This window comes from Bactrocera dorsalis, chromosome 2, assembly GCF_023373825.1.
Source record: "Bactrocera dorsalis isolate Fly_Bdor chromosome 2, ASM2337382v1, whole genome shotgun sequence".
Classification (NCBI taxonomy): Eukaryota; Metazoa; Arthropoda; class Insecta; order Diptera; family Tephritidae; genus Bactrocera; species Bactrocera dorsalis.
Window position 1 is genome coordinate 98,238,447 of NC_064304.1, and position 14,414 is coordinate 98,252,860.

Here is a 14,414-nt window from a genome sequence, read left to right on the forward strand (position 1 = left end):
ATGTTTAATAAATGCTTGTAATGTTTTTTTTTTTTATTTTTATTTTTTTTATTCAAAGTAGGACAGAAATAAAAGATTTGATTTTTTGTGCGATAAATTTTTGTTTCACTCACCTTAGAATACCGGCATTGTTGCTCGCATTCGTTTCCGGTGCTTGTGGGAAGGTGCGTGGCCGTGGTGGTGCCAAAATATTTTCGCCTTGTGTAGACCATGTGGAATCTTTCCAAACTGGATGATCGCCAACACCGGGGATGTGTAGTGGATTTAATGGACCACCAGTAACGCCACCTGAAGTGGTACCTTTGCCATCGGATTTCTCCCATAGCTTTTTGGCAGTGGATGTGGTGATCTGCAATAAAAAAAAGAATAATAATGAAAATTACATTTTTTGAAAACTTGAGAATGAGATAAAACGAAAAAATTAGGCTGTAAATAAACAATAAAAATCCTAACCTGAAAGTGGACACTTAGGGAGCATAAGTATATACGGTATAAGGTTATAGGTTAATTTTTCAATTCCTTTGGAATAATAAGAAGTTTGAAAAATTATTTAATTTTGCATATAAAAAAAATATAGTGGAAATATGTAAAGCGTGTTTTGCTCGCGGAAAACCATGTAACCGCTTAAAGTACATTAAGCTCTTTATCTAATTTATTTATTAAATAAAATGCCTCATCAAAAAAAATCTTTACACGTGTTTTTTCTGATCTGCAAGTGGATAGGGTTTAAGCATTATATAATTTAAAATTGATTAATTGGGTTTCAAATTACAATTAACGATTAATCAACACTTAGCTTTTTAAACTTTTGAAAAGAAACTTTTTCAAACCACACCACAACCACAAATACTCGCCAAGGTTTCATATTGCCTTGCGCGTGCTCGGACACGCACTTTACTCAGCGAAGACACTCGCTAAACATGATTACAAATATAAAGCCATCTGTGATGTATATACATATATATGGTATATATGTACGCATGTATATAAGTAAGTATGCGTAAAAGTACTGCACAGCCGATGAATCAACACGAAGTCAATACACTTTGAGAAATTCTCTAATTGCAATTAATGTCAATAAAACCATCAACATATCAAAACAACAGCAATAACAATATAATTCATAGTTGAAACAAATGTGAACATGCGCACTAATGTATGCACATACATATGGCTGACTATGAGTAAGAAGAAGTTAGATAAGCACAAAACAAGAACACAGAGCGAACAAGAACCGTAACGGATTCACCAAACAATGAATGAGCTAGCTAATACGTTTGTGCAGGAAACACGCAGAAAATAGACTTGGCAATCAGAATTTTGACAACAAGCTATGATTAATATTCGACAGATATGGACAAGGTAAGTAATATACATAAATCATTCATCATCTTAAATAAATAAAATAAATATAAAATATTTGATCTGATCACATTCGACTCGAACTCGGAATTTGACTGAGACTCGAAATTTTACTAGAAACTCGAAAATTGACTCGGACTCGGAATATGACTGAGATTTGGAATTCGACTCGGACTCGGAATGTGACTTAGATTCGGACTTGGAATTTGATACGGACTCAGAATTTGGGTCAGACTCGGAATTTGACTAAGACTCGGAATTTTACTCGAAACTCGAAATTCGACTCGGACTCGGAATTTCCCTTTATTGTTAGAACGTTTTTTATGCTAGAGTAAAGTTTGATATCCATATATCAATTTTGACGCGAAAAACTTGTGTGGCGATTTTTACCATGAAAAAAAACTAGGAACCAGTTACTTTGATATTTTGTTACTTTATGTTTCCAAAGAACCCGGTGAAGGTACTGCGAAACCTTTGGCGGAGTCTACTTCATTATTAATACAAGTAATTGAGTGGCACAAGGATTTCAGTGAAGGTCGTGAAGTCATCGAAAACTTGTCTCTGAGACCTCTCCACCTCTCCTGACAATAACATGGAAAAAGATAAAGAAACAACACTTGAAACATGGAGCTAAATCTGATGAATACTAGATAAAGTTTATCATTAGTGGAGCAACTCCTTGCAGCAGTGTTGCCCCGCAGCCTTCTGACAGGTGCTGTCGTTGAGTCCAACTCAAGTCCATACGAAGAAACAAGGAGATGCAGCAAAAGTCGACATTGGGTAAAAGATGCCTGCAGTTGAATGATGGCATCAAAAGAATATGTATGCTCTAAAATGTAGACAATGCAGAAAATGTTAAAAAGTTTCAATTATAGTTGACTGCTGTACGAAAAATGTAGTGTGGAATACACAGCACAGCACATACAAGAACATGTACTACCAGTACCGTTGAGAGGTTGTCATGGAATAAGCATGTACATGTGAGCCAAGCAAAAGAAAAAGATAAAAAAAAAAAATGTTTGCTGAAAACCCTTACGGACTAAGCAAAGAACTAAAACACGTAGCTGAAAGGTAGTCATGGTAACACAACACACATATTAAGGAACTTCTATAATGTGGTTTTTTGGCAGTTTTTTACTTCATTTACAATGTCTGAAACGTAATCTATGGAGAGCTTTAGAGAACAATACGCAACGGAGTGAAAATAGAAGGGTTTATCGAAGGAGAAGGCAAGCCAACTCAAAAGTGAACTGAATTTTTTCGAAAAACAGCGTCGCGTTAACGTCTGTGAAACAATGCTTTCCGACTACCTGGATGCCATGAAATATACTAACGGGTGATTTTTTTGAGGTTAGGATTTTCATGCATTAGTATTTGACAGATCACGTGGGATTTCAGACATGGTGTCAAAGAGAAAGATGCTCAGTATGCTTTGACATTTCATCATGAATAGACTTACTAACGAGCAACGCTTGCAAATCATTGAATTTTATTACCAAAATCAGTGTTCGGTTCGAAATGTGTTTGTTCGACAAATTTTGTTCAGCGATGAGGCTCATTTCTGGTTGAATGGCTACGTAAATAAGCAAAATTGCCGCATTTGGGGTGAAGAGCAACCAGAAGCCGTTCAAGAACTGCCCATGCATCCCGAAAAATGCACTGTTTGGTGTGGTTTGTACGCTGGTGGAATCATTGGACCGTATTTTTTCAAAGATGCTGTTGGACGCAACGTTACGGTGAATGGCGATCGCTATCGTTCGATGCTAACAAACTTTTTGTTGCCAAAAATGGAAGAACTGAACTTGGTTGACATGTGGTTTCAACAAGATGGCGCTACATGCCACACAGCTCGCGATTCTATGGCCATTTTGAGGGAAAACTTCGGACAACAATTCATCTCAAGAAATGGACCCGTAAGTTGGCCACCAAGATCATGCGATTTAACGCCTTTAGACTATTTTTTGTGGGGCTACGTCAAGTCTAAAGTCTACAGAAATAAGCCAGCAACTATTCCAGCTTTGGAAGACAACATTTCCGAAGAAATTCGGGCTATTCCGGCCGAAATGCTCGAAAAAGTTGCCCAAAATTGGACTTTCCGAATGGACCACCTAAGACGCAGCCGCGGTCAACATTTAAATGAAATTATCTTCAAAAAGTAAATGTCATGAACCAATCTAACGTTTCAAATAAAGAACCGATGAGATTTTGCAAATTTTATGCGTTTTTTTTTTTTTTAAAGTTATCAAGCTCTTAAAAAATCACCCTATATTATAGGCGATGAGTCGTGAATCTTATGACACGGAAACAGCGGAATAATCAGATGAATATTGTGGTAAAGCTGAGTCCAAGCCAAAAACCCACGGTAGGTATTTGCACCACGACTATGCACCTTGCCATATTGCATTGATTCTTCGTAAGTTTTTCGTCAAATTTTCAACTAATATCATGCCGCAACCACCGTATTCGCCTGATTTAGCTCCGTGCGACTTCTGGCTATTCAGCAAACTCAAAAGACTGCTCTGTGGAATTATTTTGAGTCTATACAAGATATTAAAGGTGAATCGCTTCTGGAAATTTACTTTAACAACTGTTTCGAGAATTTGAAAAAAAAAAACGTTGGCACAAGTGCATTGAGTCCAAAAGAACTTTAAGAGGGACGAAATAGATTTTGAAGCATATATTATGAATTTTAAAACTATAAACAAAGTCTTACTAATTTTTGCTCATAGCAGTGCAGATAAAGAATATGAAAAAGCGTGTTTTACAGTTAAGCAAACGAAAATCAACCGATTGATTACAAAACAACACTTTACTAGACACAGACACATAAATCAACTCTTTCTAATCAAATTCGCGCTTGTCGAAGTAACTTGGTGGTTATACGTCATCATAAATCTGTGTCAAGTTTAACGCTCTGCTCCTTTTAAGTCACACTCAATCAAATCACACGAATTCGCGGATTTGGAAAAGGCGAAACAAGCAAAAAAAAAATACCGCAACCAATTAGGCGAAAAGAAACAGGTGAATTGACAAAGAGACGAAAGCTGGTGCAAGCATGACTAGTGAGTAAGCACGGGAACTGAATGCTATTTGATATGAAAAATGCTGACTACTGCAAAAAGTTGGAAGTTTAAAGTAAATAAAAAAAATAAAAAATATCGGCATAAGCATGTATGTATGTATGTATATATGGTACACCGTTAGAGTTTTGAGAAAATTGCATTGTGATGCGTCAATATCAAATTGTAAGCAATTTTTCGCAAACTGTCAACTGATTGTCGACACTAAAATGATTTAGCGTCTAATTCGGGAACAAATGTTTTGCGCTACCAAAAATGGTATTTCTCGCACAACAAAAGCTTAAAAAGAACACACGGCAACCCCCTGTGTTTAATCGACAAGTGAAATTCTCAAATTCTACAAAATGATTTTCAAAGTTTGCAAATAGTTGGATGATGATGAAGCGCAAATTTTAAAAATTATGTTGAAGCAGCAACCCAATTTTATTCAATAAAGTCTTTTACATGCTTTTAAAAGAGAAGAAACAATGTTTTCTCATTTCTAGGTACATCAAAGTACTCACGTAATCAATTTGCCATTATTTTCGAAATTTCAATAAACGCGACTTACTGTTTGTCTAATGAATGATGAAGAAGGCGCGTTTGTCCTATTCATGAATGAGCGAGTTGCATTGAAATAAGCGGTATCTGCAACGAGAGGCACGTGGCAGCAAATTTTGCATGAATATGCATAGGAAATGAGCATTCGCGCAAAAGTGGAGCAAACGTTGCGCTTAATTTAGCTAATGGCGTGGCGATGGCAGTTAAGTACATTTACTTTTATGAAATTAGTAGAATCGATCGGAAAGTGTAACTTAAGTTTATTTAAACTAGGTTAATTTGACATTCTTTTTGGAGCTAAACGAAAAGATAATTTAATTTCTATAAACTAAAAATTTTCGATATCCATCATATATTTTCGCCTCGCTGCACACTGGTCGATTTCATAGGCCAAAAATAAAAGTTTGAAATTTACTAATGTTTGTATCAAAGCTATTTCTTAAAACACCAATAAAACTAACGGTAAATACATTTTTGCTCTATCCCATTCATAGGCGCTACGAAAAGCGAGAGAAGTGAGACAACAGAAACACGCGGACTGTGCAGTGAAAATAGCTTAAAAATTATCTCTTAAAATAAATTAAATTGCAATATAAAATCGTGTTTAATACCCATAAATCGAAATGAGTATTGATAATAAAAGTATATGTTACATAACAAAGTGGTTTTTAGATAATAATATGTTGTTTTATTATTTTAAAACATTTTTTTTATAAGTGCCCTTTTGAGTGGTATGTTTTTCTTTATACATCGATTTTATCATTTTCTCACTTTTATCACTTTTTTTATACGTACTCTTATTTAGGCACATCATATCGGTGTAAACTTCAACGCCTATATATAATATTAGGTTGTCAAAGAAGTCTTGCGGTATCGACTCGACTGTGCGCTGGCTCGAAACCGGTTATAGATCCATAGTCTCTTAAGCAAAATAGTTCGAAATTATCCGTAGAATATTAACCACGTACGCGATTTTTTTTAGCTCCCTGTAATTCGACTGCTCTACTGTATACTTGTTTGTCCGTTTGTATTCGTTTGTATTTACGTGGTCGTGGTCATTTAGCTTTTGAGATATAGATTTGAAGTTTCGCAAACATCCTTTTATCCACAAGAAGCTGCTAATATGTCGGAATCGCCAATATCAGACCATTATATGGTTTAGTTGTCATGCAAACTGAACGATCAAACTCAAGTCCTTGTATGGAGAACTTTATTACTTGTCAATTTTTTTTTTAAATTTGGCAGAGGCCGATCAAACTCAAGTCCTTGCACGAAGAACTTTATTACTTGTCAATTTTTTTTTTTTTTTTTCAAATTTGGCAGAGACTAAAGCAATTTATCTATAAAATATCTTTTGCTCGAATTTCACCCAGACTGCAACGTGGTTTTTCGTCAGTCCTGATCAAATTTAATCAAATTGGTAGACATATGTAGCTGGCATTCAAACTGATAATTTGACTAGAAGGTTGTATGGAAAGAACTAGAAAAAAAGTATTTTTTCAGTCCGGGTCAAATTTGTTCAGAGGTTATAGCTCCCATTCAAACTGATAATTTGACTAGAAGATTGTTTAGAAAGAACTAGAAAAAAGTATTTTTTCAGTCCGGGTCAAATTTGATCAGAAATAACTTGCAAAAGGTTTTCGCCAGGGTCAGGGTCAAATTTTATTAGATGGTACATCTGTCATTGGAACTGACATTTAGACTTGCAGATTGTTCATAAAAAACTAGCAAAAGTTTTTTTTGTTAGTTTTTGTCTGTCCGGGTCAAATTTGATAAGATGGTACAGTTGTCATTCAAATTGATATTTAGACTTGGAGGTTGTTTATAAAGAATTAGCAAAAGATTTTGTCAGGTTTATCAGTCCGGGTCAAATTTGATCAGATGGTATAGCGGCCATTCAAACTACCAATTCGACTTGAAGTCCGGGTTAAATTTGATCAGATAATGGTCATTCAGACACTTCTCACTCACTTGCTCGACTCTGCTCGCAACCCGTAATAATATTTCTTTAGAAATTCTTTTAAACTGGAGCGCATATTTCGGAAGCAAGGTGTTGAATATTTAAAATAGTAATTTCAGTTGTTAAACCAACTTCTAAAGCACAAGAAGCTACTGAAGCGATTAAAACCACACACACACACAATTACAATACAAAATGGCGGTATGAATGCCAGTGGCGTAAACTGCCAATTTCATTGTGACTATTCCTTATATAAGTAAGTATCATTGTGTGTTTTCGAAACTTTATGTGTTTTTTGTCTTATTATTTTCAACAGTCAACCTTTTGCGCTAACTTTTTCTGCATATAAATCTTTAATTTCTTAACGGTTGAGAAAATGTCCGCAAAACCGGGTTGACAGGAAATCGTGATGAACACAGCGCGGAAAGCAGGCAAATGTGCTGGATGGAAAATGAAGCAAAAGAAAATTCTGTAGATTTTCGAATTAAGGACACAAAATTAAATTTGCACATTTCGATTTAAGGAGGAAGCGCACAAAAGTCAAACAAGAACAGTATTAGTATTTTCCATTTTTTTTACTTTTTAACACGTAATATAATGAATATTTAAGTATTAGATTTATTCAAATTATAACCAAAATTCAGAATAAAGTATTATCGATTTCTTGACCTTCGTTCATTTATCCTGGATCACGCTGATCATTTATATACATATAGTATATACTGCAGAGGTTGTGCGACAATCCCTTTGGGGTGTTACAAACATCGTGACAAAAATATGTACCCTGTTGAAGGCATAACAAAAAGACCACATACATTTTTAAGCTCGAAGGTTGGGCCGCCAGTTTACATATATTTTTATTAAAAATGTGTTTAGTGGTAAATTATATCATACAATTGATAAACTATCAGCGGTGTATGCTCACTGATGAAAATTTGTCAAAATAACAATTGCGGTGAATCAAGTTGCTGAGTGTTTTTACTTTTGGTTATATTGTTATACCAACAATGCTAGGCAATGCACTTGTGTTAAATATCGGGAGTGTACTTTGCCGGCAAATATCTACTATCTATTTGCCAGTATTCTGACAACCGTGTGAAAAATATACCACACTCAACAGCGCACATACATACATATGTACATATATGCATATGTGTCACGAATTGTATATACTCATATAAACATACATATCAGCAACAACAAGCGTCAGTGTAAGCAGTGAAATAATTTGGATAGGAAAGTTTTGTTTCGAGTGGGTTTGAGGTTTGAATGAAATAAAAAATGTGGTTTCTGTATATAAAAAAGAGGTGAGTGATAAGAGCGCACATGTGCATATCTAAATATTCGCAAAATTTACATGGCAATTTATATGGCAATGTTGGGGCGATTTATTGCAACAATGCAAGTTCTGAAAAAAATAAAAATAAAATAAATAAAAATAAAATAAATAAAAAACAAATGTACATATATAAAAAAAAAACATAATAAAAATAATAATAATAATAAAAGAAAATAAAAATAAACAAAACTAAAATAAATAAAAAAAAATAAAATAAATAAAAAAAAAATAAAATAAATAAAAAAAATAAAAAATAAAAACTAAAAAAAAATATTTAAAAAAAATATAAAAATAAATAAAAAAAAGAAGAAAAAACAAAAAAAAGAAAATAAAAAAACAAAAAAACAAAAAAAATATATAAATAAATAAATAAAAAAATCCAAAAAAATATGAATAAAAAAATAAATACATATAAATAAAATTAAAAAAACAAAAAAAAAATATATGAAATAGCTGCAAATACGGTCGTTAAAGCAATGCTCTGCAATTTACATAATTATTAAGTAAATTATTAAACAAAACCATTGTAGTTTTTAAAATAAAAGCTTAACTCTTAAATAATTTAGCATACTCTACCAAAAAGCAAAATTTGATCAATAATATACGTACATATGTACATTATAACCTTGAAACTTTAAATCAAGATGAAAGTAAAACAATGCAGAATTTCGTGGAGATATCTCGACAAATAAAAAAGTTTTCATACAAACATTTGATTTTGATCTGCCGGTTTGTATGGAAGCTATATGCTTTAGTGGTCCAATCTGAACAATTTGTTGTGAGATTATACCGTTGCCTTGGACATTAATACATGCCAAAATTCGTGAATATATCTCATCAAATACAAAATTTTTCCATACAAGCACTTGATTCTGATCGTTTAGTTTGTATGACAGCTATATGCTATAGTGGCCCAATCTGAACAATTTCTTGGAAGATTGCATCATTGCCTTAGACAATAACTCACACCAAAATTCGTGGAGATATCTCATCAAATACAAATGTTTTTTATACAAACACTTGAATCCGATCGTTCAGTTTGTATGGCAGTTATATGCTGTAGCGGTCTGATAACGACGGTTGCGACAAATGAGCAGCTTCGTGGGGAGAAAAGGATGTGCGCAAAATTTCAGATAGATATCTCCAAACCTGAGGGTCTAATTCGAACAGACGGATAGGGCATCGAAATTCTGCTGATCATTTAATATAATCACCACTCATTTTTTAGATTCCCTTATACAAAATTGATCAATAACAAATAATGTGTCTACAAGCTTACTCAATAGGATTTAAATAAACTGGGCAACAATCTACACATTTTCAATAAGTTCAAGTGCGTATGAAATAGATAATATGTAAAATGGCATAAGTCAACTTATTTATAGCGATTGTGTGTTGTGCGTCGATTAAATTGAGAACAAAAACAATTGTGTTTGCCTAAAAACCAGTTTAATGTAAGACAAAAAAAATGTATGTTAAATAAAATTAATTTCAGTAAAAATATATCTATATATGAATTCATGCCAAAAAACCGCGTAAACCGGTTCAGCCAAGCAAATCGACGACGTCATAGCTCGCCGCCAGCGTCGATGCTGCAACAAATGAATGAACCAGTTTGTCGACAGTATCGCTAGACGTCGGACTGCTAGGCCGTTCCGCCACCAATTGACTCTGGTCTGTGTTGTTGGCTTTGCTTCTGTCCTTGACTGAGACACAGAAAAATTCGCAGCTATTGTCAGTGAGAGTAGGCCCGTTTATATATATTTAAATGTTTGTATAACCACAAACACACATACACAAATACATATAAATGCTAATATTTTTTTTGTTTGTGTTTATTGCTTTTGTCGTTTTTATTTCTTTTTTTCATTGCGCGGTTTGGCTGGGTGTGAGCTTGATTTGGTCGCCGCAAACTCTCACGGCCGCTGTGGCGTATGATGAATGCAGTAGAGTAGTGAGGAGGAGCGCGCGTAGCGGCGGATATTATACGCACACGCACAAAACTCAGACAGCACGCACGCATACGCACACGTACGTACAATGACTATGTAACTCGTAATAAGCTGACTATTGACTCACTAAAAAAAGCATTGTTCGGTAAAAGAAAAAAATACAAAATAAAGGAAAAATAAAGAAAAAAGAAAAAAAAATAAAATAAAAAAATGTGGTAATTGCGAAAATACGCGCACGCTAAGCAAATGACAGCAGCGAAAAATCGTGCGTCTCGCACTTCACTTTGGTATTGTAAAAATTTCAGCGATTTCATCGCCAAATACTTGACGAGCTTTTACTTGCCAATTTTGTGATTTTCTTTAATTTCTGCTATTTTATTCAATTGCTTTCGATATCATGACACAACAGATGTACATACATATGTATATTAGTGTGAAAAAATTATGCGTTATTCTATGATCAATTATATTCAAATAGAAAATGTTATTTTGAAGTACAATTTCATATTAAATTTTTGTGGATTAAGAGGGTATTCAAGTCTAGATAAATACAAAAAATTAGTAAAAAAAAAATTTTATTTAAAAAAAAATAATAAAAAAAGTTTTATTTAAAAGAAACAAATTAAAAAAAAATTTAAATAAAAAAAAATAAAAAAAATAAAACAATAATAAAAAAAATTAAAAAAAAAAAATAAAAAAAAAAATAAAAAAAAAAATAAAAAAAAAAATAAAAGAAAAATAAAAGAAAAAATAATAATAAAAAAATAATAAAAAAAAATTTTTAATAAAAATTAATAGAGTTAAAAAAAATAAAAAAGAATTCAAAAAAAAATAAAAAAAAGGATTTTTTTAAATGCAAAAAAAGATTTTTTTTTAAATTTAATTATTTAAGAATGCTACTATGAGCAAAAATTAGTATGACTTTGTTCATAATTTCAAAATTCTTAATTTATTCTTCAAAATCTATGTCCGCCCCCTCAATGTAATCCCTCTTGGCTCCACTACACATGTGCCTACGTTTTTTCAATCCTGAAAACAATTATTAAAGTCCGTTTCCGAGTCGTAGACATAGATCCAGGACGTTTCATGACATCCTGGTAGTCGAAAGCATAGTTTCGCAGACGTTAACGCGTCGCTGTTTTTCTAAAAAAAACTTAAGTGCCTTAAGGGGGTATTCTACTCCAAAATTTTGAAAAAAACCATTTTTTTTTTTTTCATATAAGAACATATCCGCTAAAGGATTTTTATAAATTAAAATTATTTTAAGAGCTACAGTTACTTTAGAGACGCAGTACCTAGCCCGGTAGGTAGGTAGACTCACTTTTTTAAACGCATTTTGCTCGAAACTACTTTTTTCCACACGGTACTGGCATTATCTCAAGTTCTATACAACCGATTTACTTGAAATTTTGTGTGAACCTTCTTTATATAATCCTTTATCTTTATATAATCTTTAATCCTTTGTTTTTAATATTTTAAAAAATTTGGGAATTTCAAAAAAAAAGTCACAGTGGCCATTTTTCAAAAATATTTTTTCGTGTTCCCTGAGGTAGGGAGCATCCTTACTGATTAAGAATTTCTTTTGAATTTTTTTTCAGACCACCAGGAGAGTCAGGATCAATGTCACCAGGATGCGCCATTTTTTTACACCTGTCTCTCCCCCCCGCCCCCCTTTAATTATTTTAATTTTTAATATCTTTTGTAAATTTTTTTTTCTGTATTCTTAATATATCAATAAAAACACCATAAAAAAATATATAGTACAAATATTTTTGGTTTTTTTTTTTAACAAAATTCAAAAAACTGCCCACAATTTGATTACTAGAGTAGAATACCCCCTTAATACGAATTGAATATTTAATATCGCTTTGTACGAGAATATCGCTCTGAAAATCGCCTCGACTCTGCGCAATTCTATCAAACTTCTATCAATACGCAACTTTTTCTAACCCGAGGGCTTTTAAGCTCAAACACTGGTCGTTCTTCTTTTCAGTCTCTTTATACTTTTGGCTTTAACTTTTCGAAATGTGATTGTAAATTGATAAGCCGCACGTCGGCGCAGCGGAGACAACAAATAAAAGTGATTTTGGTAACTTTTGCTGCGAAAAGAAACAAAAGTCAACCGAAAGCAAATAAAGTATGTAGTACATACATATATACATATATAAGAGTATATAAAAAAATATGTAAATCCATATTTATGACATTTGATATAAAAAGTTCGCCAACTGGCAACGCGCTGTCGTCGGCTGTTGAACGTGTTTATTACTTATTGGAAATCCTCTATATTCAAATACATGTATGTGTGTGTATTATTTTTATTGCTTTTCAATAGCTTGTAACATTTTTGTAATACAACCAAGATTAGCTCGAAATATTTCTTAATACTTGCAATCCCAAAAAATTAATGTTTTTTGTTTCTTTTTTATTACTTTTCAAGCTCATTTAGAGTAATGTAAATAATTTTATTTAGTGGCGCTAGTTAAAAAAGGGTAATATTGATGCATATTGAGTGAAAGATAAACATCGTGTGAGAGCAGTACAGAGAATACCCACAACAGCCAGTTCTACGGACTGAATGAACCAATATAGTAAAAACAAAGGTTATTATTTCGGCGAACTCAACCCACTTTGGTTCGTTAAGTTTTTTTTAGCATATCACAGAAAGATATAGTTGTATATTTAGCATTCGGGGAAAATATGGAAAAAGAAGGTTAGGTTAGTTTAAAAGGTCGATCCTAAAGAGGTTCACACTTGCACAGCTTAGAACGCCGATCCGTTGTGGTAGCCAAGAACTCCTATATACTGGAGCATAAAACGCTAAGTCCTGAAAAGACTATCGAAAAGAAAAATCAGAAAATAAGATGTAACAGTTCTGATAAGAAATTCAATGTCAAATAACAAAGTTTTCCATAAAAAACTAGTTTGTGATAGGTAAGTTTGTATGACAGCTATATGCTATTAAAGTCCGATCTGAACAGTTTCTTTGGCGATGCTAGCGTTGCCTTGGACAATAATCTATGTCGAATTTGGCGAAGATATCTCGTCAAATAAAGAAGTTTTCTATACAAGTACTTGATTTTTATCGGTCAGTTTGTATGACAGCTATATGCTATAGTGGCCCGATCTGAACAATTTCTTCGGATATTGTAGTATGATCGTGGATAATAATCCATGCCGCATTTCGTGAAGATACCTTGTGAAATAAAAAAGTTTTCCATACAGAGACTTAAGTTTGACCGATCAGTTTGTATGGCTGCTATATTATATAGTGCTCCGATATTAGCGATTTCGACGCAAGACGCAGCTATTTGGAGAAAGAAGAACTTGAACAGCATTCTGAACTCTATCTCAAAAGCTGAGAGAGAAGATCACGTATATATAGACAGACCGACAGATATGGTAAATCAACTCAACTCGACACGCTTACCATTTATAAATATACAAACTGGAAAATGTCTAGATCGGGGTCTCAACTGACTACTTTCAAGTATGTCAATATGGATATACGCTCCTATACTCGTTCAGTAAAAAGTGGCAAATGTTAAAAAAGAGAAACATGAAATACGGGAAAAAATCTACGTCACTCAACTGTTGAGTTGAGCTAGTGAGGGTAGTCGAAAAAGTCTTTTCGTATTTTGTCAATAAGTTGATTACAAAGTAAGCGAGACATATTTAAATGCTGGAAAAAAAGAAATGGTCATTTTTATTTTTTTTTAAATCGATCCAAATAAAGGAGCGAAAGAAGAAGGCAAGAGAAAATAAAGTAATTCGTTATGTGCAATGTTAGCATTCTTTGAAAATTAACTGGACGCTACGCAAACAGAAAAAGCTATATTTCCAAAGGTATGCACGTACCAGTTGCCTTGTGTATGTGTGTGTCAGGAAATTAACTTGTTTGTTTTTGTGCTATAGAATTTTCAAAGCCTCATCCCTTGAAAGATCCGCAGTCAAAAGGCATGTCACACATTTGACTACTTAATCTGTCAACAACATTATTGCATGACGAGAGTTGTATTGATTTCGAAAATGGAAATGAGCGAAAAATAAAAATGAAATATAAAGGAAGGAACAAAAAAAAAAGAAAAATACGTGGAAATTTATAGAGAACAAGTGCAAAGACCCCGCTTAGGAAAGTTCCAATGCCCTAGCAAAGCAACCGGCATACCACCAACCACTAT

The 14,414-nt window shown here is 33.2% G+C and overlaps 1 protein-coding gene across 7 annotated transcripts in view; it reads right to left on the reverse strand.

The window, feature by feature from the left end:
- Positions 1-14,414, reverse strand: part of LOC105231691 (maternal protein pumilio) — a 417,346-nt gene that overhangs the window by 375,914 nt on the left and 27,018 nt on the right. For all 7 annotated transcript variants that reach the window (XM_049446938.1, XM_049446935.1, XM_049446936.1 and 4 more), the window contains one exon: positions 114-349. In XM_049446938.1, coding sequence (XP_049302895.1) covers positions 114-349 — 236 coding nt within the window. The remainder of the gene's footprint in view (positions 1-113; positions 350-14,414) is intronic.